General features: G+C 32.5%; 1 protein-coding gene across 4 annotated transcripts in view; it reads left to right on the top strand.

Annotated features, from left to right (window-relative positions):
• Positions 1-27,891, top strand: part of CDH8 (cadherin 8) — a gene marked incomplete at both ends in the record, with an annotated part of 367,179 nt that overhangs the window by 279,982 nt on the left and 59,306 nt on the right. For all 4 annotated transcript variants that reach the window (XM_080937196.1, XM_080937198.1, XM_080937197.1 and 1 more), the window contains 2 exons: positions 9,974-10,095; positions 23,166-23,283. In XM_080937196.1, the coding sequence (XP_080793322.1) occupies positions 9,974-10,095; positions 23,166-23,283 (240 nt within the window). The remainder of the gene's footprint in view (positions 1-9,973; positions 10,096-23,165; positions 23,284-27,891) is intronic.

The raw sequence follows: 27,891 nt of genomic DNA, 5'->3' as shown, positions 1-27,891 counted from the left end.
TGTCATATCCCCCTAGATACATATCTTAGATTTGTTGATTCCTGAATTGAGTCAGTTTGAGCAAGGTGATCATATACACAATACTCTCTTTGGCATACTGGATGCTTAGGATTTGATAGCTTATGATAACTTGTGTAAAACAACTTCAGTTATGTTTACACCTTTCTATAAAATATAACTATATCTTCTATGTATTTGGCTGTCATATATACATCTCTTGCCCCTATTTCTTTCTAACTTTCATTGGTATTCAAATTATTCCTACAAAAATCAAAGAGATGACATATGGCAGATCACCCAATGGCTATTATATCATATCTGGAATTCATAGTTTTCCTAATAAAGTTAGTGCATTTGCTTGTGCTGGCATGGTTTAGAAGCCCTTTTGAAATCTGGAACTAAATGAGCATTTAGAGCAAATGTTAGAAAACTGCATCCGTCAATCCCTTGAAATGTTTAGCTCCTAATCATTATCATCCCGATGTCTAAGAGAAGAAAATAGAATTGCACTGAAAACTATCTTTAATTATTTATTTTCACTAAACTTAAAAATGAAGGAAACATAAAATTGTGTGGTTAAAAATTAATGAAATTTATTTTGCATAGTAGATTTAGAGATTTTTACTCAGGAGTCTCAGAAATTAGAAAATAAAAATAGATTGTAACAAACCCTATGCAATTTTATTTTCTTTCCATTTGTACTACAGAGAAATGAGGAGTTTATAACTTAAATATAGGCATGTACTTAAGAATGTTAGAGGACTCAATGCTTTTGATTAACAAATTCAGCAACAGCATTGAGAGATATTCAATCTTTATCAAATATAAAACAACAGCATGTATACACACATAATCATTCCCCCAAAGACATTCATGAAATATACAATAATAAAAATAGATTTATACATATATTCAAATAATTAAAAGTAGGTAATATTATACAGTTCATCAGGAAAGAAAATAAATGAAGAGCATATTTTTGATCCTTATTAATAATTTGAAATGTATACAATTTCTCCTATACCATTTTCCTTTAGAGGGTAAGTTTTAAAGACTTATATTCAATTAATAAAAAATGATATATGTGAACCAGGCTCAGTGGTTGAGAGCGTTTGCTGTACAATATTAAAATAAAGAGTACATAATTATCAACTATAGAATTTGCTGTCATCTTGGTGCATATGTAAACCAGAAGCATTAGCTCCGATGGGACAGAGATAGAAAGACTTCTGGACCTTGCTTTTATCCAGCCAAGTGCAAAAGAAATCGTTAAATTGTATACTCAATGGAAAACTCTGCCTTAACTCTATTTGATTTACAAAGATAAAGAGAAATACTCAATGGGTCCTCTGCCCTACTCATGTTCACAGTCACTGAACACGCGCACACACACACACACACACACACACACACACACACACACTACAAATAAATGTAAACAAACAAACAAATACATTAGTAAAAACTTTTTTTTCTTTATAAAGGAATATTTTTTTAAGAGTTCAAAGCACAATGGCTCCAAATCTCTTCCTCATGGAAAAGGACTTTTCTACCATATTTTTTGTCAGTGTTTTAAGATGTCTAAACTTGTACAGAGGAAGAAGTGACTGGAGGACTCATTGTAGATACATAGAAATCAGAGCAGTTGACCTGATACCACTAGAATATGATTCTAATGCCTTCAGTCTCACTTAAGATACACACAATAAATGGGAGACGAAATTGTCTCCTTATATTTGCAATGTATGAAGATGTTATCCTGAAATCATTGGTTTGGCAGTCATGAAATTCAGAGAAATCTCACTGATGACTCACATAAGATGTCATGTCATTGCAGTCATATTGACAAAAGTTTACAAATTTTTCAAACATATTAAATTCTTCAAGTTATTCAGTGAAAAAAAATCTATTCTTTTCTTATGAGGAAATAACTAGTGTAATAAAAAAGCTACTTACAAAGGTTTTCTTCTTGAGATGATAATGCCCATTTGAATACACTCTAATTTCCTTTGAAATTACTATATTGACAGGCTTTGGTTTCATGGATGAAATGGAGTGATTCCTTGTCAGTACTCTCTCAAAATACTATAATAAAAATCAGGACTCCAGTGAATACCTGTTTGCTCTAGGCACAGTAGAAAGTGGAATGTCTCTATAAGTATCTGGTAGGATCCAAGGCTCTGTTTAACACCATGACAACACATTTGTCTTACATAGAGACAACATGAATAACAATAAACTATTGATAAATGGCTCTTAATATCACCATTAACATGGCTATCTTGATAGTTTTTGTTTGTTAATTGCCTTCCAACTAAGTTCTTACACTGTGTAGTTACTGTGGGTTGATATAATTATAACATCTGTGAGCAATTTCTTGTTACTTTTCTTTTTTTATTTATTTTTACATTATGTTCTTCCTGGTCTGTTCTCCCACAGTTCTTCATGACACTCCTCATCTGCCATGTCTCCAAGAGAATGTTACAATCCACCCCCAACCCCACCAGGCCTCCTCACTCCCTGGGGCCTCAAGTCTCTCCATAGTTAGGCATATCTTCTCTCACTGAAGCCAAAACAGGCAGTACTCTCTGTATATGTGTTGGGAACTTCAGACCAGCTAGTTCATGCTGCCTGGTTAGTGCCTCAGTATCTGAAAGACCTCAGGGGTCCAAGTTAGTTGAGACTCCTGATCTTCCTAGGGGTTGCCCTACTCCTTGGCTTCTTCCAACAATTTCTTAATTTAACCACAGGGGTTCCTGACCATTCTATTGCTTGGGTGTATGTATCTGCATCTGTCTCAGTCAACTGTTTTTTGGGTCTCTCAGAGGACAGCTATTCTGGGCTCCTATCTGAAAGCATACCACAACATTAGTGTGTGTTCAGCCTTTGAGAATTTCTTTCAGATGGAACACAAGTTGGGCCTGTAACTTTTCCTTCTTCAGTCTCCTCTCCATTTTTGTTTCTGCAGTTCTTTAAGACTACAGAAAATTTTGGGTCAGATTTTTGACTGGAATGACAACTCCATCACTCCATTGATGGCCTATCTATCTACTGAAGGTGGATGCTACAAGATGTCACTCTCCTCTGTGGGGCATTTCATCTAAGGCCCCTCCCTTTGAGTCTCACCTTCCATGTCTTCAATATATTCTAGAGGGTCCCCAAACACATTTCTTTCTTTTTTTTCTTTTTTTCTCTTTTACAACTTTATTTAAAAAAAGAGGGGTACATATACAAAATTTTAAAGGCATTTTGGCATAAAATTATATGAATATTTTTGTCAGTACTTAATTCTTTTAGAGGTTTGATATCATACCTTGAAATCCTACTAGTTACCATAAGCATAAAGTACATATAGGACAGAATGTAATATGGAAACATATTTCTTGGAGAGTATAGATTAAACATACTGATTTTTGAATACCAGAAATTACCACAAGGCTGTATTCTTAGCTCTTGGATTTTTAACATATTTCTAAATGCTTTCTTTTAGTCAGTAGAGTCAATGTAGCACTGACATCATTTTCAAAAATCTTCCTTTTCTCAGAATTTTTTTATTTTAAACTTCTTACGTTGCCTTTTTGCAATAATATATTTCTTTCCCATCTTCTTTAGTAAATTTCCATTACTACTGGCATCTATTTCTCTTTTATACATTATTATTTTGCATTCATCTGAGGATAATTTATGGTTCATGATTTCTTTTTTCCTTCTACTTACAGAAAGATCAAAAAATGTTTTAGGGGCCTCATTAGCATCTCTAGACAGGTCAAATCATGTATTCCTTCTTACAGTCTACAAAGGAAAATATGTTTGTTTCAGTCGATGCCTGCAAACATAGAATCTCATTTAACCATTTAGAAGAAAATTCTCAAGTAACTCACACTTGACAACATTCCATTACCTTTGCTTGTTTAAAAGGAAATGACAGTCAATTTATGAAGAAGATTTCTGACAGAGAGGTGACAGAAAGTCACTATGACTTTGCTAGGAGACCTTGGGAAGTTGTTTAGACAAGGTACTATTTCAGCCTTTGCTTCTATGTTCCATATTATAAAAATTAGCCTGACTCTTGTGGACATTTGGAGATAGTCTTTTCCTTCTAGACCTCTTTGTCCTATCTCTTATGTATGAAAAATGAATTTTTAATGTATGTTAATCAAGTTTCTAATTATAATATCTATATATTTAATGTTTATGTATCAGATGAAATGCAAACATTTTGGGGCCAGTCACACAGGGCATGAATAATTTCCTCAGAAGCATATCTAATTAATTTTATTGCTCTATAATATCTTTAAAATTTGAGCTCTTATCATTTCAGTAATTTGGATAAAAATGACTCTTAAGTACTTAAGTGAGAAATTTGTGCTGAAAATTTTAAGTTGTTATTTAAGTCATGCACATGGATCTAGTATGGACAAAAGTAACATTTTGGGAATGTTTAGAGAAGATAGACCAATTGTTTCAGGTTTGTTTGTTTTACTGATTATTGTTATTCAAAATGACTTTTGATGATTTTAAATCATAAAATCTAATATAAAAATCATTCCTTATATAATAGTTTAAAAAACAACTCTTATATACAGTCGTTTAAATAACAATACTTTTTGATTTGGTCCCAAATTTTCTACTCTTAGGAACTAACACTAATCTGGGGAAAGAATGAACTCTATGCATTCTTTTTATGTGCTTCATATACTAATAGGAGAGACTCGCCACCTGTTTAAAACAAGACTAATATTATATGATTATTTAAAGAAATTAAAAGTCCCTCCCCAAGTGAATAATTTATAGAAGTAAGGACATTATAAATAAACCAACATAATAGGAACCTGTTAAATATCACATAATTACTTCAGCATATAAAAATACTCATATAATACTATATTGAATAAATAAACAGAACAATGAAGAATAAGTAAATAAATAACAAAAATATGTTAAAAATTTTATGAACATGAAGAAACCCATGGCTTAGCTGAGAATGGCCCTGTCACACAGCAATGGTAGGAGAGGACCTAATTCATGTGAAGGTCCAATGTCTCAGTGTAGGGGAATGCCAAGGTGGGGAGGTGGGGAGGTGGGAGGGGGTGGGTGGGTGTGGGGACAGCCTTAGAAAGGCAGGGAGAGGAGGGATAGAATAAAGAGATTCCAAAAGGGAAATTAAGAAAGTGGATAATATTTGAAATCAAAATAAAGAAAATGTCCAATAAAAAAACTACACTTAATTTTAAATGTTCTAAAATCATTTTGTATGGAAATTTGAATAATGAATTCAAAGTACATATAATTAAATTAATTTCACCTCACTGATTCTTTGATAGAAGTGGAGTATAAATATAATTATAGAATATTAATGTCACTCTACTTCATTACCAATATTCTAGCTCTAGGAAAGCATGATCAAATGGTGAAAATTAAGAGTATGCTTGTTTAGACCCTGACCTGGTAACCTTCACTATCACATCAGAAATAAAGTTCCTTTCACATATTATTATATAGTATGAGGTGAGCTCATACTGAATTTTTTATTTTGTCTTTGATTTATCCACAAGTGTACACAAGCTAGAATTATCATACAAGTCAATGCCTTGACAGAGTTTAGCATTAGTATGAGTTCAATAGTCAGAAGGAATCTAAGACAGGGAAGATGGAAGTGATGATTAGTGTAAATTTTTCTTTATATAATCTTTTTACATTTTTAATGTCATTGTCTTTCCCCACCCTGCATACATCCCCCTGTTCTCTTCACTTGTCTTCATGAAGGTGCACTAGCTCCTAATTACCCTCTCCACCCCAGTGTCTTGGTGTTTTCCTATATTAGGAATACATGCCCTCCCTGGACCAAAAGCCTCTTTTTACATTGAAGCCAACACTGCCATTTTCAGCTACAGATGCTACTGGAGCCATAGGTTTCTCAATGTGTGCTCAGTGGTTGTTATTTTAGTCCATGTGAGTTGTGGAGGGTTTGGTTTGTTGATAATTTTGTTCTCCTCATGCAGCTGCAATCCCTTTAGCTCCTTCAGTCCTTGCTTTAGCACCTTCATTGTGGTCCATGTGTTCAGTCAGATGTTTAGTAGCACCTGTAGATTTTACATATTCTCTAAAGAAGGCAATCACTGTAATGGGCATTGAGTGAAACTATGACATAAAAGGCAGAAAAACTCCTCTGAAAATGCAGGGGTAGACATGTGGCAGACTTTGTTGCAGACCCTATGGACTCTGCAAAGGTATCTAACAGTGATAAATGAGGAACAAAAGGGAAAGAAATAGAAATTCTATAATAAATATTGGACCCTTTTGCTCAGCTCAACAATAGAGTGTCTCCATGCTACAAAGCAGTGACTTAGTATTAATGGAAAAAAAAAACACCTTGATATTTTTACAAATAATGGATCTTGAACTTTTTCCTAGAAAGGCCAAGAAATCAACGGAGAAAGCAGGTGAAGGCATTCAGTAGTTGAAACTCTACTTAATTTAGCTGAAATTCCCATTTAATTTTACAGGACAGTTAAGGCTACCATCTGTTTCCACTGCATGAATGTCACTTTCTGCACAGTTGAAATGGTTTGCCTTTTTCTTCTTTCTTTTTAAGTTTTGTACAGAATATGTTCCTTAAAATACTAAGTGAAAGAAAAAAAATCTAATGTAAACCAGTGGTAGATAATACACACAACATGTGTAAGATATTTGTTGTGAACACACACTCACAAACATACACCCACAAGAGGGGTGGGGAGTGGGGAGGGGAGAGGGGGAGAAGGGAGAGGAAGTAGAAGAGGAAGGGAGGAAGATAGAAATTGTAATTATTAACCTCATAATCAATGAGCAATTTTGGGTACCAAAAAGAAGGTATTTATATATGTGTTTGCATGTAAGATGTGTTCAGACAACAAAACTGTAGAGACAGCAACTCCCATACTGATGGATGTATACTGAGTCTGACACCATGGGCTTGGGACATTGTTCCCTGCTTGGGACATTGTTCCCATGACACTGTAAAAAGAATAGTTTTTTGCACATACTTTCTATACATACTTCTTGGAAGTCACTATTTGACCCAGATTACTTAGTCTTCGGTGACGGCTTACTAAAGAACAGCATTATTAGATTTAATTAAAAAAAACTCAAATACACATTTCCTATCATTATTTATAAACAAAAGAAATGTGCTATGCTACAAAATGAATTAGCACTATAAAAATAAATGAATAACCAATAGTACTTTGCTATTAGGTCACATGGAATTAAAAACATTAATTTATTTAAGGGGCTTTTTGGTGATAAAATAGATCCCATAAAATAATGAGCTTATGTATGACATCCTACGGAGGACTGTAGATAACATGTACAATTTTGTGAATATTAGGGGTTATGGAATTCATTAAATAAATTCAGAGTTATATGGATCCAAACTAAAACATTGGTCAAACTCAATATGAATACAACAAATGTACAAACATTTGAGGGCTTGGTAGTAAATAGGTCCCTATAATTACTATTTGCCCTCTAAATTTGGAAATAAAAATGGTTCATATGAAAGACCAATACATAATAAATTTAATATCATAGCAGTATAAAATATATTGTCTCACATAACATAATATACATGATCCTGATGATACTGGGAATCACAAAGTAGAAAGGCTAGAACATACCTGAACATACACCACATACTGATGTCGGACACTTCATTTCTCCTACTACATGATTTTTACTAATTGCATAAATTTAAAATTTTGAGTTTTAATTTTACTGGAAAGAAAATGAGTCAAAATCACTGCAAAGTATGCAGAGATGAGGATCTAAACATTGCTGCAAACATTATCCATTTTATATTGCATGAACCACTCTAAACTTGGGATCAGAGTAGAAAAACAATATAAGCCTTTAAGGACATAATCACTTTGCATTTAAAGTATAACCTTTGCAGTGTTTTGTTGACTAGACAAAATATGAAATGTCAGTTTCTTCTCTTAGAAGCATGTATTATACTGTTATTTATAACTATGCCAGTATTTTTATTGGATATTCACTCTATTTACATTTCAAATGTTATAATGTTTTTAAAATTTGCTTTACATCAAAACTAGAGAGCTACATGCTTCCTCTATGAGAGAAGTTAATTCATTAGACGTTAAACAACAATATAAAAAAGGCAAAACTTAGAAGGTATTTAGTGGCATCATCTTGATTTTCAGAAAGTTGTGTTCTATAACTTACATCAGCACAATTCTATGAGGCCAGTTTCCCTCTTAATCATCAAATCACATCTAAATGTAACAGCATGCTATGCCAATTAAATGGCCTTTACATTCTAAGGTCTAGCTAGGAAGCAATTATAAATTTGTAGCATGGATGGAACAATTTTTTTGTGTAATTTAGAGGTCACTCATATTTTTTAAATTATGAGTATTTGAAGGTTTTAAAGATTTGTCCTTATCAATTTTCAAAGCCAGAAATTTGATATAACAGTTGTAGGCCTTTTGTTTTTTCATATTGAAAACCCAGAACATGTTCCTCTTTTTGTTAGCTTATAAATATTCAGTGGCACAGTGAAACAAACAAATAATTGTCCCGCTCTAATACATTCTGTATAATTTACAACAGATCAAAGATTACAACACGGTATACTCAGAATCAAAGTACATTCTATTTAATACTCATTAAAAATAAGCATTGCCTAAACCAGCAGTACATTTAAGAATCAACAAAATTGTGTGTGTGTGTGTGTGTGTGTGTGTGTGTGTGTGTGTTTAAACACATGTATACGTATACTTTATATTTAGTTTAAAAGCCTAAGGACTTTTACATATTACATATTTGATTCTCTACTATGGAAATTGTTCAGAACCATTGGAAGACTATAATCTTATTTACATGAAAGTAATTGTGAAAATGTCAATAGTAAAATAACTGCTGGTCTTATACAAAAATATACCAAGACTTATTTTTAACAAAATACAAAATTTACATAGTATATGATACATCCTCCCAAATTTTATCTTTTTCATACATGATTTAATTCTGCACTTTTACCTGCTTGGTAGGCTTAATATTAATAACTACATATTCCACTTCTGGGAATATACCCCAGAGAAGCTCCAACATACAACAAAGATGCATGCACCACAATCTTCATAACACCCCTATTTATAATATGCAGAAGCTGGAAAGAACCCAGATGTCCTTCAGTAGATGAATGGATAAAAAAAATTGTGGTATATTTACACAATGGAGTACTACTCAGCTATCAGAAACAATGACTTAACAAAATTCTTAAGAAAATGGTTGCATCTAGAGAATATCATCCTGAGTGAAATAACCCAGTCACAAAAGAACAGACATAATATGCAGTCACTGATAATTGGTTACTAATCCCAGAAAGCTCTGAACACCCCAGAACAAACTCACAGACTATATGAAGTTCAAGACAAAACAAAGGCAAAAAAAAAAAAAAAAGAGAGAAAGAAAGAAAATGAAAAACCATTATGCTTAATCTTTACACACCAAGAAAACTCTGACTATTTCCAGGTTATATATTGTTTTACATGTACTTTATGGTCATTGTAACTAGTAAGATATTAATGCACACTAACAAACCTTTAAAAATATCAAGTACTGACAAAAATGTATTCATATACTTTTATGCAAAAATACTTAAAATCTGTATATTTGTCTTTCTTTTCTTTAAAATAAAGTTGTTCAATTTATAAAAAAAACACAAATGAGTAATAGATTGTACTGAGAAGTTTTCCCATCAATGAACAGATAAATCATTGTTGTATACATTATGTTTCTTTGCATGATGGGTTTTAAATAAAATGCATCTTACTTCTTAAGGAAGGTGTCTTTCAGCTCATTTATATATGGTCTTTGTGTGGTACTCTCCAGAAAAAAATAGTGTTTACAATACTATTTTATGTTGATGTATATACCCTGAATTCTGATGTTATTTTTTTCCTTCTCATAGGGAACCACAGTCAGATATCTCGAGTGCCTGTTGCTATTAAAGTGCTGGATGTCAATGACAACGCCCCTGAATTCGCATCCGAATATGAGGCATTTTTATGTGAAAATGGAAAACCTGGCCAAGTAAATATCTCCATGTTGTTAATGCTGAATATGTTTGTATGCAACTGTCTCATATTTAATTAACCTGCATTACTGTGTGCATTTGCATTGGTTGGATTTACAAAGTCACAGGCATGAAACTCATCCAAATGGTAACAGAGGGAAATATTTGTCTTTCTCAACTGTTATTCTCTTCTTACTTATGAACAGATTAGCTCATAAAAGTGCATTGATCTGCTCTCCTATGACCCCAGCCAAATCATTGTCTTAAAATACATCACATATGGGCAATAGCTGGGGATAGTCTTATAGTGAAGGAGCTGGAAATAACAACTAATTGGCAAGAATCTAATGAATAGCTCATGGAAAGCATGCAGTTTTGTTTTATATTAAAGAAAAGATTAATGCATAATTGTGGAATATGGAAAACCAATAGTTTATAGAAAGCTCCATGTAGTGGTACTTGTGTCTGTACACATATATGCAAGTTTAGTAAACATAATATAGGCATCAGTTTTTAGGCATGCCCCTAAGGCATTTGAATATGTAGAGATAAGACTCATATTATATAGACTGAGATAATGAAAACAAAAATAAAGGCAGAAAATGTATAAAATATAACAGACAGAAATACACTAAAGATCTAAAGATAGAAGCAGGAAAGAAGGGAGGGAGGGAGACAGGGCTGGAAGAACGTGGTATGGGAGGGAGGGAAGGAGAGTCAAGGTTCAGGGTGTGGGGAAAGATAAAATTCAAAACAAAATCCACAGAAACCACTATACTCTGAATGTCAAAATGCAACTAGCCTATGTAAAGCATTACAAAACCACAAATGTAATAGATAAATTTTAACGAGGTGCTGAAGTACTGTATGTTTAAAAAATTATCATTTTTCAACTTCCTAATTTATTTCTGGATGGTGACATTTTAATTTAAATAAACAGCAGCTGACAGCATGACACTGGAGTTGTTAATCCAACTATTCTTGTGCCTCATGTGGGTGTTAGGAATTAAACTCACTATTTGCCAAGAAGCTTACCTGACAAGAGTCATTTTTTTTATGCTAAAGAAAAGAATAGGGCTGTAGCTACCTATTTCAACTTCCTAATTTGATATTACAAAGGTTGAAGGGGTATCCTGCCCATAAAATAGTGGGTTAAAGCTTCTAGACAATTCTTACTAATCTAAATGTTTAGTTCCTCATCTCCTAGTCTTCCAAAACATAAAGCAAATCAAAGAAACAAACAAACAAACAAAAGCACAAAATACACATTTCATACATAGCCAAGATAAAATTCTCATAATAAAGTGCATGGTTTTTAACTAACTAGGCACTGTGTTCTTATGAAAATATTCAGCCTTAACAGTTTTATCTTCATATTCCAAATCCAAACTTAGCCTTTTTTCTACTTTCATAACATAAAAGTGTCAAGTGTGAATTTTAACTTCTAAGCATCTTGATTTGTGATACTTATTGACAGTATGGTGTGTGTGTGTGTGTGTGTGTGTGTGTGTGCTTGTTATCACATGCTTTTGTATATGTGCACGCACATGTTTGCATGGGCCAATATCAGTGATGTTATTTAACCAGGTAGCTGAATTAATAGGCTGACAGAGTTTGACCAAAATATGGCAGGTCAGGTACCAGGGAATGGTTGCTACATGGAGCAGAAAATTGATAGGATAACAGAGCTGACAACAGACCAGGCATTAATGTATCATACAGAATCTGTAACATGTATTAGAATTTAACTAGCCCTTCATTGCTTATGCAGAATTCATCACACAAGTTCAGCGTCAATGCCATTGACACTCACATGTTGGCCTCAATAGTGATATCAACAGGACTGTTGCTTGGATCTCTAGGAATCTGGAATATTACCCCGTGGAATTTGACTGTTTATAAAGTTTTAATGATTTTTCAGCTGTTCTACTTATCACCAGGAAAAAAAAAGAAAGAAAACAACAAATGATTGAACAAAAAGCAATGCATTACTTTCTCTCCTATTCCATGCCAATCCAAATAAAAAAGTTGACTGTTTTATGATCTTCCAATCTGCAATCAATGTTTTATTGTATGAACAAATGTCTTTGCTGTGTGTGTTTGACTGCGGTGTGTCCCCTAATGTGCTTCCAGCATGGTTACCGGAGTTTTATTGCCATGAATGATCAACACTTGCTTTGCATGAGTTTGGGCCCTAGGGTTAACTGGGTATGGGATGTTCTACATTTTTAACAATTCCTTGGATTCTCTGAACCATTTGTGCCATCCAGAACTTATAGAGGACTTTTCATATAACTCCTGCCTAATTGTTAGTGTTTGACTTTCTAGTTATTTCTACATTTCCACCAAATTTTGTGTTACTATACTATATATTATGCACATACAGAATTTGAGATATGTGTATTTCTTTTATGTTTTGTTCAGCCTTAAAATTTGAGAAAATGTCTCAGTATATAGCCCAGAATACCTTTGAACTCAGACTGTCACTGATACTGTCATTAAACTTTTGCTCCATTCTGCCTTAGTCACTTCAATCATGGTATTAAAAGCATACACCACTATCTTCAGGCCGAATACATGTTTAGTCATGTCTCATGATATAACACAAATATATAACTCACTTCAGAAATGCAGATTCTGTATGCATTCATATTATATTCATATTAATTCCATATTAGTATTTGTAATATGAAAAGTAAGTATTAAAAATGAAGTAGCAGTCATTACAATAATCGTTACCTTCGTATGGTTCAACAATTAGTACTGTTGGAAAATATTCTCAAAAAGAAAAAAGCCACACTTAAATGGCTTGTATTCATAAAAGATACACATTTCCAGGTACATTTCTTCAATAAACAACATTCCCAGAGACTTGGCACCTGGAAATTTTTAGCAATGATCAAGGGCTAGCTCTTAAAGAGAGTATAAAAGGTCTGGACTGAAAGGGCATATGCAGAACTGTCAAAAACCCCTCACAAAAGGGGAGTCTAATGTCAATACAGAGGTAGAGAATCTATTGCAACATATCTCTTTCAACAGAATTCAATTTATCAAACACATCCAGAAACAAAAAGATGAGACAGAGTGGCTTCTTTCACTTGTCTACACAGTCAGTACTACTTGCATCAAATTAAAAAGAAGCATAGCTATGTTTTTTGAAGGAGAATAGTGGATCCCTCTTGTTTCTATGACCTTCTTAAAAACATGAAGCAAAAGATGGGTTTTATAGAAAATATTCTTCCAAGAGAGCAATAGAGCAATCATCACTGTCAGAGAGAGCAATAACTAAATGTTAATGCAGCCTTTTGGAATGTTATTTATTCTGTTCAAACACTACATCTAATAGATATAGATAGGCTGTCATATATAAAGTGGGATACCACTATAGAATTTATGTCAGTCAAAATGTGACATAGTGCTCTAGCAAGAAGTTGGCTCCTAATGTCATGGGAAGCATAGAAAAGATCTCTTCACTTAAGCCTGACTAATGTCCCAGGCAAATCTCAGAATGTGCATTACACTAAAAATGTTTAATAGTTCATACTTCTGATTGAGATGATTTTTTTAGGTCAATAAATGTTCAATGAACATCATCTATAACCCAGAGTTTGGCTAATAATGAGAAATCTTGTAGAATGCAATATAAAAGATTCAGAATTTTATCACCATAGAATTCCCTTCCATTTAATTTAGAATTTACAGATTTTCAAAAAAAAATCTTCCAAACATACAGCACATAAACTTCATAGACCTAAGGAGACAATACTAAATCATGAAAATTCTTTTAGAGTCTAGCATAAGTTCCACAGGGACAGAAAACATTTGTCTGAGGAGTCAGTTGGGGATAATCCTGAGTCTCTCTGAAGATCGTGGGAATCCAGGAAACATGTGGAGGAAACAGGTAACAAGGGTTCAGACACCAATGTCTTCATTCAGTGTACTTAACACTCCTATATTCATAACCAAACATGGGAAATAAACACAGACAATCATCCACAGTTGGCTAGATAACTTTACAGAACTCTGTTCTGCATTATATTTTTCTAAGTAGGACTTGGTAGGTTTTTATATCCAGTACCAATGTTTTACATACTGCTTGCAGATTAATAGAGACTTCTTATTTATTACTTGTTACTCAAATACTCTCTTTATTCAGCCCAGGTACTAAACTTTTATTCATTTATGTCATGAGTCAAACTTTCCCTTTTAGCATTCATGTTTCTTAAATGATATGTTGCTTAAGAATTTCTTTTATCAAAGAGTTTATATTGTTTCTATAAATGAATATCATAAATTATAATTTGAGTTTCATCAACATCTATACCAACAGAGACATGCTGTTTAGATTGAAACCATTGTGTCTGACTTATAATAAGATTATATGACAATAATAAGACTTTATATCACCTTCACAAATTTTATGTGTCTCTGTCAAAATGGCAGCCATTTGCGATTGTCACCCACACATCTCAATGATATTTAGCATAGTTACCATCTACAGGTTAGTAACAGAATGTAAGACTTGTGTTCCTAGTTGATTTTGTTCAGCAATGAGACATATCTCAAAGTGAATTCATCAAATATTACAATGAAAGCACTTGCTTTACTCTCAGATAGACAGTATACATATTAACTTTTTTGGATGAAAATTTGTTAATTTATGTATTGAACATTAATCATCTAATTGTGGTGTACTAATTATTATAACATCAATTTGGAAAACAACATGAAAGTGTAGACACATTCTTGTGAAGTACTGTTATATTAAATAATAATAGAAATAATAAAAAATAGATATAAAAAGGCTCCACGACACATTAGCACTGAGTACACTCTGGCCCCCGTGATCTCACTGCCTCCATGGCTAGTCTCAGTCAGTGACTGCCTATCCAGCTGCTCTCTTGCTGGGGCCTCTGTTCTTCTTCCCAGTATCAGACCCCTGTGGTTATGATCACATTTCTTAGTGACCCAGTAAAATCAAAACTGTAAAGTCTTGTAATTTACAGTCAGATTTATGAAATTAAATTCTCAACCTGCAAAATATCCACACAATAGACTCAGAACTGATTGACATTGATAAAAACTTTCCACCTAGATAAGACAAATTATTCTATAATTATCTAGTCCTTATAAGATATTCATAGCTACCTGTGGCTATTTAAAGTCACATTGATCTGGGTCGTCCTTCCCTTCTTCCATCTTCTTTCCTATTTCTCCCATCTCTCTAAAACTCTGTGCCTGTCCTTCTATTCTACAGGCTCTAGCCTTGTCTTTACATGCTTTCGCCTGCTTACAGAAAGCAATGTACAAAGTGCAATGAAGAACATATGGTAAACAGAATGAAGTAGCTGAGTCACATCATTTAAGATATTTCAAATAGAAGGAAACAAAGGCTGAAATGAATAACAGAGGTGAAGGAAAATCCAAAACCAAATAACAAAAGCAGCCATCTAAAGTATTGTCTTTGATACTTTGTTTTGTTCTGCTAATTTGTTGTTATTAAAGAAAATGACAATGGACTATTAATGAAGAAGAGCTTCTAGCTTGCAACATAAGCCAAAATACAATTACAACAAGAACACCGCTTGCCACTGAGGATAGTTCTGCAAAGAACTGGCACCAGTGTAGTGAGCGCAAGCACACACTTTATAATAGGAAGGGACTTTAGGAGGCTCTAACTGTAAAGCACAATAGTTAATCCTTGTCTCTCAGGTGGAGACAGAGGCCACTGATGCTGTTTCCTTTATACAGAACATGACACATAGAATCACTGAGCATGTCATGCACGTAGTTAGCTGAGGAATTTGGCAATGCAGCCATTGCATAGCTCTGGAAACCAAGGCTGGAGAAGACTCTGGGGTTTTGTTTTCTTTCTTTTAGTTTGAGACAGGATCTCACAATACTTAAATGACTGACCTAAAATTTGATATTTCAGAGGGGCTGGTCCAGAACTCACAAAATTCCACCTGCCTATGTGCTGAGATTGAATGCATACATCTTCACAAAAACCATATTTTATGATGCAGTAGAAATGTTACAAATTCTGCTCCTGAAGTTGTCAAAACTTTGTGATTTCTAGAGACTTATACTTCCCAAGAATGAAGAATTTTGAACTTTTGTGAGTATCCACAATACACTACAATCATAGCTACAGGAACAATATGGTTCTGAATTAAAGTGAGCAACACAACCAAAGGAGAAAACATGTAACAAACACCTAAAGAAAAATAACACATTTTGCTTAAACATATTCAATGGAATTTTGGATAAAAAGAAAGATAAATATGAAAAGTAAAGATAATTATTCTTTGAGACACTTATCAAGGAATGAGTCTGTAACATTGTTTATTTGTTTTCAGTTTCTGAGAGCTATATATATATATATATATATATATATATATATATATATATATATATAACAACAAAATAAAATGAGGGTGTTTTGAGGCACCAATGAAGCAGTTGGTATAGGAAATTGTATTTTAACTTGTCCATTAGAAGGCTCTTTCCCCTCTTTTTTTTGATCAATCTGTATATACAAATTGGAAGCAGGAATTATTTAAACCAGAAGAACTTAATGAACTTATAGAAAATGAGAGATACTCCTTTCACTTGATTTTGGGTAGAGTAAAAGGATGCTTGGTCAATTGAATTCATAAAACCATATATAAAAAAACCACATATAGAAAAAGAACTTTTTAGATGGTTATTAATATGAATATGGATTCAAGAACAAAAGTTTGAGCAACTGAAAAGGCTATGTGATAAAATATACCTTAAGAGTATGAAGTAGAACAATCCAAATGTCAGCTTTAAGACATTTATCAGTGTTCTGATTGATAATAAGGAACTTGAGTTATTTTAAGCTATTGAGCTACCATACCTTAGAAAGCTCTATGTTTCAAGATATTAGTATAGTCCTAAACACACATATGCATGTGCTAGCATGTGCACATACACACAGTACACTACAACCCATATATTATATATATAATTTTTAGGTTTGAGGCAGAGTTTCATGTAGCCTCTGTCAGCTTGATAAATGTTATTTATCTACACATAACCTTGAATTACAAATAGTCCTGCCTCTGATTCCTGGATGTGTAGCTATATACTCAGAAGTTCAATATCGTTGTTTGGTAATTAACTATTAGTATAAGCCAAACATCTCTTACTTGAAAGTCTAAAATCAAAATTTGTGCTAAATTCCAATTTTTTTGTGTTCAATTATGATGTATTGAGTGGAAAAATATACATCTGAACTTTGATGAAAGGTCAAAGTAAAAATCCTGTCAGGAACCATTTTGTATGGTTTTTAAAGTTATTCATTGCATAGAAGGCTTTTAAATAAGAAAAAATGTCAGGTAAACACAGGTGTATATTTGTTTATTTTTTCCTATGACATGGAAAAAAGAATGGTTTTGAAGAAACAATACTGACTTTATATACTACTAGAACTTTAGCATAGACTTTATACTAAAGACATAAATTGGATTTAAAATGGAACCAGAGGTATTGGAATGATGGAGAAAGTTGTGGGTACATTTCTATAGCTGTCAAGTGATATGACTGAACACCTTCCTGCTGAAAATAAGAAAAAAAAATCCTTCTAAAGTAGCACAATATTGTGTGGGGTGTGGGGGTGGTGGTGGTGGTGGTGGTGGTGGTGGTAGTGTTGTGTGCGTGTGTGTGTGTGTGTGTGTGTGTGTGTGTGTGTGTTTGGGCATGAGAGAATGCCTGTGTGTGTATGCATGTACCTATGTTTGTATGCTTTTGTTTGTCTCTGAATAAGGTTGAAAAAAACTGAATTAAACAGAGTCCAATAACATTAACTTGAGAACATTGCAAGTTTCTATCAAAATGAAATAGACGAAGCTAATGGCTCAGGGGATCCACATTGAAGGCATTACCTTTTTTTAAGAATAAACAATAGTTCATCTTAGGAACTATTGTTTGTGAGAAGCACAAGCAGGAACCATAACATAAAACTATCTGGTAATAAGAAACATGATTGGACAAGGGATAGTGACTTCAAAGCAAAGAAGAAAACAGAAGTTTATCTTTTAGTAAAAACTAATTACTTCAGGATCCATACTTTTCTTATTTTGGCTTTTAATACTGATCATTTCTGAAGAGCATAAAAATATATAGGAAATATATTAGGTCAGGAAAACAGAACAGAAAACTCAACATCAAAATCCAACTTACCTAAACATTCCATTCAGAAAATAACGTTGCTATTGGTTTGTGTTAGTGTAGGGTCAGTGAAAATGGGCAAGGAGAGATTAAAAGTGGGAAAAATAGTTAAGAGCTTTATAGTGGATATCTGAAAGTCCAAATCCCATGTATTTCTCTGTTTCTTGTATTTTTCCTGTACCCCTTTGCTTCATGATATGTGTTCTAAAGAAGCATGTGTTATGTTGGGGACAAAGCATGATTCTAGTTAAAAAAAAAATGATACAAGAAACCGCTGTGAAAAGAAAAGAATAGAAAATCCTGACTACATCTGAATGGCTAAACAATTTGTTCATAAATTCTATTAGTATCTTTTAAATATACATGAACTGTGTTTACACCAGGACTTTCTGATCTAGTTTTGACATAATTGTCAAATTTCAACATTTTCTTTGGTATATTTCACCTAGTATTTGCATATTTTTTCATTTTCAGTAAATGATAATTTTATTTTATTTTCATAAAAAACTAGGAAGACAACTTTCAACTTTTTTGATCATAGACAATATAGATGAACAATATAAAACATGCTTTACTCTCCTTTAGGCACATGAATTAGTATATTCAAATAATTCTAACTTATAGTGGAGATATGTAAACTAAAGTTTGATCATTTCTTTCTTCAAATTAATTTAAAAAAACTACTTTTGCTAGAAAGACATTATTCTCTCAGGAAAGTTAATATCTATAGATTGAAGAAAGCTGACAATGAAAAAATAAATGGAAGTAAGAAATGGATGTATTCCATTATTTTACATATTTTTCTTTCATTGACCACTGCTTTGGTCAGCTACTATTATTCTTCTTCTAAATAATTGTAGGAGAAGTTAAAATGAGATAGATACCATTTGCTGCCATATTAAAAATCCAAACCCTAATTTACTGAAATACACATATAGAAAATGTGGAAGCCAGTGAACTTAGTGTTGACCTTGAATGTGGATAGTCTTTAATGAGACATGTTAAAGATGAATCAGAAAGGGTTTTTATTTTGTTTTTCTTTTTTGGTATCTCCTCAGGTTTAGTTTTTAAGACATTGTACCTATTAACAAGGATCAGAAAAATATGACTCAAATTACTTATTTAATCTTCTACCCATTAATTTACTTCTCGAATTTGTGTTTTAAAATTGCTGACTACTGCATGCCAGACAAATTACAATAGAAGAAAAAAGGGAAGAAATTCACATACTATCATATTTCAAGTCCTAAAAACAAACTGATGATTAAGAAATACAAGAACTCATAGGAAATTTTTTAATTGGTCACATGATAGTCTTGTTTCAAATCTGATCTTCAAAATGTAAATTATTGCTAAATAAATTTTTAATAAGAATTACAAAAATTCCATGCAAATTTAGAAGGACATATAATCTAATAATTTATAGAATCAGAATTATGATATATTATCAATATTCTTTAGTGTCTTTCTTGAAAATGTTCTTTGATGAATTTCAAGAAATGTTTCTATGCTTCAAAATTTCAATAGTGGCCCTGAAATGCATTTCCTTAATAGTACTTCAAATAGTCTTTGCTTTTCTTCTTTTTTTGAAATAGAGGTACATGCATCTTTTGCAGTCTGCACTGAAACTGAATGAATTTCATAAAAATTACTAATCCTTAGCTTTCTTAATTGTATAGTCACTTTACAAATAGAAGGGAAGGTCTCTAAACTGATAGTTAGCTATTTGTTCTTCATCTGTAAATTTTCTTGACATTTTTATAAATTTCAATGAAGAAGGTTTTTAATTATTTAAATAGCAACAGAGCTTAGGGGACCCCTCAAGAGAAATTCTGAGATTTCCACGTGCCATCTCTGCACTTGCCTCTGTAACAGAATTCTCTTAGAATTTACTCACTTGAACATACCTGCAATTCTTTTCTTCCCACTGTTTAAAATAAGTGTATTCAGATGTTATTACATCATTAAAAATTTTTCTTAGTATAGATATCCTAATGTATTTTAATGGCACCCCACCCTTCAAATGATCTACCAGAATTAACATTTAGATAAAATGCCCACTCAATAGTTATCTGAATGGTTATGTGTTTTAAATTATGTTTTAAATATAGTTCAACCAAAAATTTTAACAATAACCAATTTGTGGGATGTTATGTCAATTAGATTCACCATTTTAATTACTTCCTTTCGAACATACCATGAACTTAACATTATTGACTCTTTTTTTTTTAAAATTGGAGTTGAGCTCATGCAATTTGTTTTTTTTTAACATCTTTATTTTACAAAACAAAGATAAATGTACAGATTTCAAGCATTTTCCTACCTAATAATAAAAACCCATGAGCACTACTATATTCTGTTATGGATTATAAAGAAATGGTATTCATCATATATTATTATCTAATAAATTTTGCGAGCTACAATAATATTTTATAAAATAAATCAATAAATAATTGGTTTCAGACTTGAACCTGTATCAGAATCACATAGATTGTGGGACCTTCATATTGGCAAGCCATACCCTTTCATATTCTGGTTTGAATGTTTGTGGGTGAGATTTAAGGGATTCTATGTCTAATGAGTCCTGGCTGATTTAAGTGATGGAAAAAGCATGCTTCATTTTCAATATGATGTTCAGACAAACGTTCTAAGATATGGTATGGTGAGTATCTATATGTCTTCATACGGAAAAACAAGTTATGAATTGTGTGCATTGTTTTCAATATGGTAAATTTACTGATCAAATAATCCTTATGTGGGCAATTTCATCAGCACATATGAGCCAACACATTCACATCATATATAAATGACAGGAAATTTATCTATGTAAACTTTTTAAATGCCTTGCTCTATGACTGACCTCCATGACAGATTATAAAGAAATGACCTCTTCCACTGTTCCATTCTTCATATACACTCACATACATAGTGAATAAGTGAATTGTGAAACAGGTCTGTGGTGACAAGATTGGGTCAATAGGGGAAAAACTGGGACAACTGATTCAATACAGACCCCTGCCCTTCCTTGATTTTATACACTGAATCTCTTACAGAGCTGTCCTTAACTAAAGGGGTCAGTTTCTACTTGTCCCTTAAATAGCCATTCATCTGTGCTGCTGCAAAGATTTGTGTTCTTCAAACATCTTCTTACTTTGCCCTTTAATTCTAATTTATTTTTATGAAATTATGATACCAGATTTTCTCCATGTCCTTAAATGTCAAGGCATATATACTAGGTGTTTAGCAACAATCAATATAATTTCTTTCTTTTAAATCTGGTTAGAATTAGTTTGCTTCCCTCTTTGAGTAATAATAATATTTGGACTTCCAAGCATCATGTCTTTGATAAAAAGCAATGTCTTTTAACAAAAAAAATAGTAATATTCATGAATAGCATTTCATTTGACATTTCATAACAGTATTATGTGAATCTATAAAAAATATATGAATCTACCCATGATTAAACACTGAGCTTTACACATTTTATAAAAAGTAAGTTTTGGAATCGTCAAACTACTCTCATAAAGAAGAAATACTAAAATTGTGACTTTAATGTGTAACATTTAATTCTAGAAAAATCTATTGTTTGACTCACTTTTTAAGGACAAACTGTTTTGCAGGTACTGTATGATACAGGGCTACTCAACTAACTGCATTTATAATGAGTTCTAGAATGTAACTAGACATATTTTAACAATATTTAAACATAATATAAACATTACTTTTAACTTTAATGTGTTTCCAAATATATTGTAATAGTAGAATGCAAAAACTCAGGTATGTGGAAGTTCTAAAAACACCGTTCATCCATTTGTATAAGTCATTTGTCATAAGACAATAGTGACCAATTTACAAAAAAATTTTTTTTTGGTTTTGAAAATTTCAGAGTTTAATGGAGTGTTTATATTCAAATATACACAAAGAATTTAAATCCAGCATCATTATATACTCAGCCCATTTTTATTATAGATCTTTCCCTCATTCCCATAGTTTTGTTATATCTATTATCTTCAGAGCTGCCATGATTTATACATGGCAATATTAATACATGGTAGCTATTTGAAATAGAAATAGAAGCCCTAATATTTTTACTATGTGAGCTCTTGTCCAATGTTTCACATGGAAGTAATAAGCCTCATGGCATCATAGATGATAAATAAGATTGTTTTCGGCCATCCTAGGAAACAATACGGTATTAAGTTAGTGTTGCTTTTGCAAATGAAACCAGCACATTTCAGGGTAGAATTCCAAAAGCCTCTGTCTATCTAAATAGTCTGCATCACAGTAGTTATCCCTATAATCTATTCATCTCCCGATAAAATCCTAAGCATTGTTTGCATATATTATCCACTAGCTTCCAAAGCACTTCCATTATTGGAAGAGAACACACACACACAACTTCGCAAAAAGATTTCTTCCAGGGAGCTTTGTTTGAGGAAAACTGTCTGGCAACCACTCATACCCTGATGGGAAAAAAAGAGCTGTGAGAATTCAAGGTTTACATCATGCCTCCATGATCCTCCCAAAAGCACACTCCAATTCCTGTAACAGTTCCAAATCTCCTTCTAGATGCCCGTAAATATACAAATTGGAAAGCAACCTGTAATTGCCCAGTGGAGTTTTCAAATACACTTAACTTTGCTATTTGCAGCCACAGACACCAAATGGAAACTAAGGTAATGCCCTTAATTTTCATATATTTATCACAGTTGAGGTTTTAAAGAGATGAATTTTGCTCCATAGTCTTGAACTAATATCCATAATTTAGAAAACTAAAAATGAGTCTTCGGCCTAAATTTCCAGACCACAAAAAATAATCTCACTGAGGTATTACAAGCAATGGGAGTCCTCTGAGATGATCAGAAATGCTGATGACAATTTTATATTACAGGTCATTCAAACAGTAAGCGCCATGGACAAAGATGATCCCAAAAATGGACATTTTTTCTTATACAGTCTTCTTCCAGAAATGGTCAACAATCCAAATTTCACCATCAAGAAAAATGAAGGTAAATGTGCTAGGGCTTTGAAAGATTCAGGTTGGAAACTGAGTGATGGCAGGCAGTTTCCAAACAACAATAAAACTGTGATTAAATTATTTTCTGCTCACTCCTGAATTGCTGAAAGCCGGTTTATCAGCTGCATGGCAAGGTAATTACATCATTTCCTCTTTCTATTACTGGCATTCCAGATAAGAAAAGTGTTAATGAAAATTAATGGTATTCAAGGGAGGTCCTTCCTTGACAAGAGGAAAAGCACCATTTACCTCCTCTTAAATGCTTCCAGGAATGCATAGATCCTGAGCTATCTGTTACTGAAAGAACTAGTTAGCACTTTGGAACTGTTAACTTTTAATTGTCTGTTTACTGAGTCTTTAGGGAAAGTCTATTTTAATTTTGCCTGGTTTGCAGGTACACAGCAGAGGTATTTGTTTTTATTTTGCACCAACCTTAATAATAGGAATTAGATCATAGAAACCTTCTTCAAGGATATTTCTTATCAGTAGTATTTAGGAAGTAATGCAAATTAAATCCATTTGTATATCTCTTAGTCAGTGAGAATGTTTAATCTATTATTTTATTTCTTGAGAGACTACTTTATATGGATAGTATTCCTTTAAGTGTGGTGTATTATAATCATAAGATTTAGCTCAACCATTAAGACATTATTTTATGTATACATTAGTATTTCTTCAGATACCAAATTTTAGAGGACTGTAATTTTATTTTTGCTCTAATATATTTATCTTTGTCTTAACTAAATAGATTGTTAGTATTTCTGTGTCTGCTTTCTGTTTCTTCTTTAGACATTTCTTTGCTTTCTACAATGTACAATATAGAATTTGTATTCAATTAGCCCAGGAAACTTTGGTCCATGATAACTGTTTGAGATATTGCTGTCTCGGTTTGTAGGAGGTTAATAATGTCTTTTGAGAACATTCTGTTATGAAATAAAACAGCATTTTGTGCCTCATGTTAAATGTATCATGGCCTTGACTTTCACTTCAATGTTACTTAGCTCTTTGGGGATGATTTGATAAATGTAGATGGGTCCAATAAAAAGAAGCAAGAAGGACATTATACACACATTACTTACCTAACCAACATCTATTATTATAGACATTAAAATCATAACATTTTGCTCCATCTCCCTAAAGATGGAGGCCTTACATGTTAGTATCCCAAACAGAAAATCTTACCCAAAAACATTATTTTTGTTCTTTTATGAAGAGAAGTAGAATATATTTTTTATGGACACACACACACACACACACACACACACACACACACACACACACACATGTGTATTTAAAACCCATTCAAAAAACCCTAAAATTCTAAGAATATACAATATAATAGTCCCGGCTTATTTTGAACCTGATCTTGTTGGTATCTAGATCGTATTTCTGTAAAATGCCCCACATTTCAACATAAATGTAGCATAATATATTCTGATTTCTCATATTCAGATAGCTTTATTTTCCTTGCCCAGTACATAGTTTTAAGACTTGCCTTTTTAATAGCTGTTGTCCTGGAATATGCACAGAACACAAGCATTGGATGAAAGGGAAGGTAAATTACTGGATTCTAGAGTAAGTTTAATTCCAGCCTCTATTATAAATTACAATACTTCTTAAAGGAATGTGTCAGATGATAATGGCTTTCATGTTTTTTACAAATGTTGAAATTAGTAGAAAAAAATGCACAGGGAATGCTATGTCATAAATTTCAAGAGGCTCTAAACAGAATATTTAAAGTTGCATGTGTTGTCTGCATTGTTTGGTTTCTAGAAAATAGAAGCCCAAATGTTGGACTGTCTCCCAGGTCTGAAAAGAGAAGTCTGCATGTTGCAAAGTGACTCAGGATTTAAAAAGGGTTTTGTATACTGCAATTTCTCATTTTAAATCATATAGTCATTTGTTTTGCAAATGATAACTGGAAAATTTGTTATTCCAAGGGGAAATATTTTTATTAAAGTGGAAGAAGCTTCTGTTCCTATTTATATCTGAACAACACCATAAACTAGGACTGTCTTATAGAACATAGGACATTTGTTCACTGTGATTCAGGATTCATGATCTAAATATTCAACAAACCCTCAGAAAATAAATCATGAACCCAAAGGCCTCTAGACTGTACATGTAAGGTTTATACACGTTTTGCATCTGCTAGATTATAAATTCATGGACTTTGCTACATAGGCTAATACGTTTTTGCTCTATAAATAGTTATTTGAAAATAAGATGTCTTAATAATATACAGAAGCAATTAAAAAAATAAATGGTTAATCAATTTATAAATGCTTATATAGTTATATGGATATATGGTAGATAGACAGAGATTAGAATATTAGCACATAGATAATCTATATTTTCACTGATACTGGCGCTTGTGAGAATGCAAAGATGATGGTGATATATTTATGTAATTATCTACTGTGATATTTTAATGTTGCTAGCATAAGATAAAATCAAAGGCTCCAATTAAATTTATACTTATTAATTATTTATTTGTCTTTAATTTGTACTTTTAAATGATTAGAAATTGATGCTTCTCAACTGAGATAATTTACAGATTTAAGTCTATGAGAATAAACCATTTTAATTTTTCAATTTCCAACATATTTAAATTTACAGTTGGTGAATGAAATAATTTCCCAATTACTTTGATCTTCAGAAAATACTTTGATTTTTTTTTAAAGAAACTTCTGGCCATGTCTACCAACTCAGATTTCACATGATCTTTCATTTTAAATAGATAGGTCCTTATGAAATTTTTCCTCTACAAATTCTTAATCAAAAGCAAAATGAAATATAAACAGGGTATCCTTTTTATACCACACAGTTGAATGATTTCACAAATAATCCTTCCTATAAATATATGAATAATATTTATTCCATAATAAGATGACACAGGAGGTTGAATGTGGAGATACATATATTATACACACCTAAAAGCCAGGAAATCATAAATCTTTTAATTTGGTAGTACAGACATTAATTTTTCATGTTTTAGTTGAGAGAATTTATAAACAAAGATTTTTGCTGACCACATTTTAGCATTGGCTTCTATTTTAACTGTGGAAATGGGAAATACTCAACCATTCAATATAAGGAAACAAGGAAAATAAGTGGACCTTTTAAAGATACTGAAAAATCTTGCTTGCAGGAAATTTGAAGTCTGCAGAAGCTGCTTTCCCCCAGCCTGCACATTGTAGGTAAAATAATTTTTGATTAGATTTGAAACATATTTGGTTGCTAAAAAAGAATCTTTTGTGGCTTGTACTAAAATACAGAGATGACTTAACCCAGGGAAAAATATCATTCTCTGGCTCCCTCTTTACTTCTGTATAGCTTATTCTCATTGTCACTTGATTCTAAAAGTGTTCTGGTTAAAAGATAAAACAACAAGAGATTAAAAAAAAGAAAAACAGAAGAAGAAAAATTTCCTCTGGTCTGCCACCAACTGAATTGCCATAAACTCAATTCCAATGCACTGTCCTTCAACTCAGTAACTCAGTGAACTGACTGACTAGATACCAGAGATCTGCATGCCTTATTCTTTTGAATGCTGGGATTAAAGGTTTGCATATCACTATGCCTGCACCTAAGTTTTTCTGTACCTGAAACTTGCTATATGAAGGATTGTTCAAAACCCAAAAATCTCCTTGCGCCTGTCTTCTGGGATTCAAGGCATATCTATATTCCAGCCAGATCACACATATCTACAGGGTCTTTGAATGTAATTTCTTGCCAGATAAGTCATGTTGCTGAATTAAAATTTTTCTATACATAAATAGGTAATTGTAGGACATTCTATAGCACTATGATTCTACATCAATATTCATACACTTTTCTTTACTGTTTAGTAATATATCATGGATTTTAATAATATATAAACTGAGGAATGCCTAAATGTAGCAGTTCCAAGACACACCAATAGTGTCTTTACCTAGATACCTATAGGGGATTTTGTGTTTATAAGTAACAAATCATAGACTTGGCTTTGTATCTATGCCAGTACCATCTTAAAATTTCCTGTTTCCTGGACTCATTCTTCTTGCTTATACGCACCACTCCTCCCATCTGAGGATGCCATCCTACTCAGCTGGTACCTTCTCTATCAATCATAAATTAAAAAAAAAATAATATGTCTCCACAGAGTTGCCTACAAGTCAATCTTATAGATTCCAATATCAATTTAGATTTATCCTTTCCATATATGTCTAGATTGGTATCAAGTCGACCAAAAGCAATTAGCATGAAATGTTTAAACATGAAAGAATTAAAAAAATAGAATCTTCAGTATTTCAATGAATAAACACAAGAACCATGCACTTCCTTCTGAACAGAGCAGAAGGGAAATTACAAAGATGAAGTCACGCTGAAACTTCTGGTTGAGATGGCAAAATGGTGATAAACACCTTGAGAGGTTTAAATGTAAGAAATAGTATGAGAAAAAAAGTATATTTTCAAAGAGAAATGTTGAGTTTATTATCTTAATCAGTTCCTTAGTTACTTTATACAATAACTTTGACAATAACTGATGTAATATAAAAAATAAATTTCTTGCTTGTTTTCCATAAAATAATTTTTTGTCAGTGTGCTGTACTATACC

Source organism: Micromys minutus (genome assembly GCF_963924665.1).
Source record: "Micromys minutus genome assembly, chromosome: 24".
Lineage (NCBI taxonomy): Eukaryota > Metazoa > Chordata > Mammalia > Rodentia > Muridae > Micromys > Micromys minutus.
The sequence above is the reverse complement of the archived record's forward strand: the minus strand, read 5'-3'. Positions and strand labels throughout refer to the sequence as shown.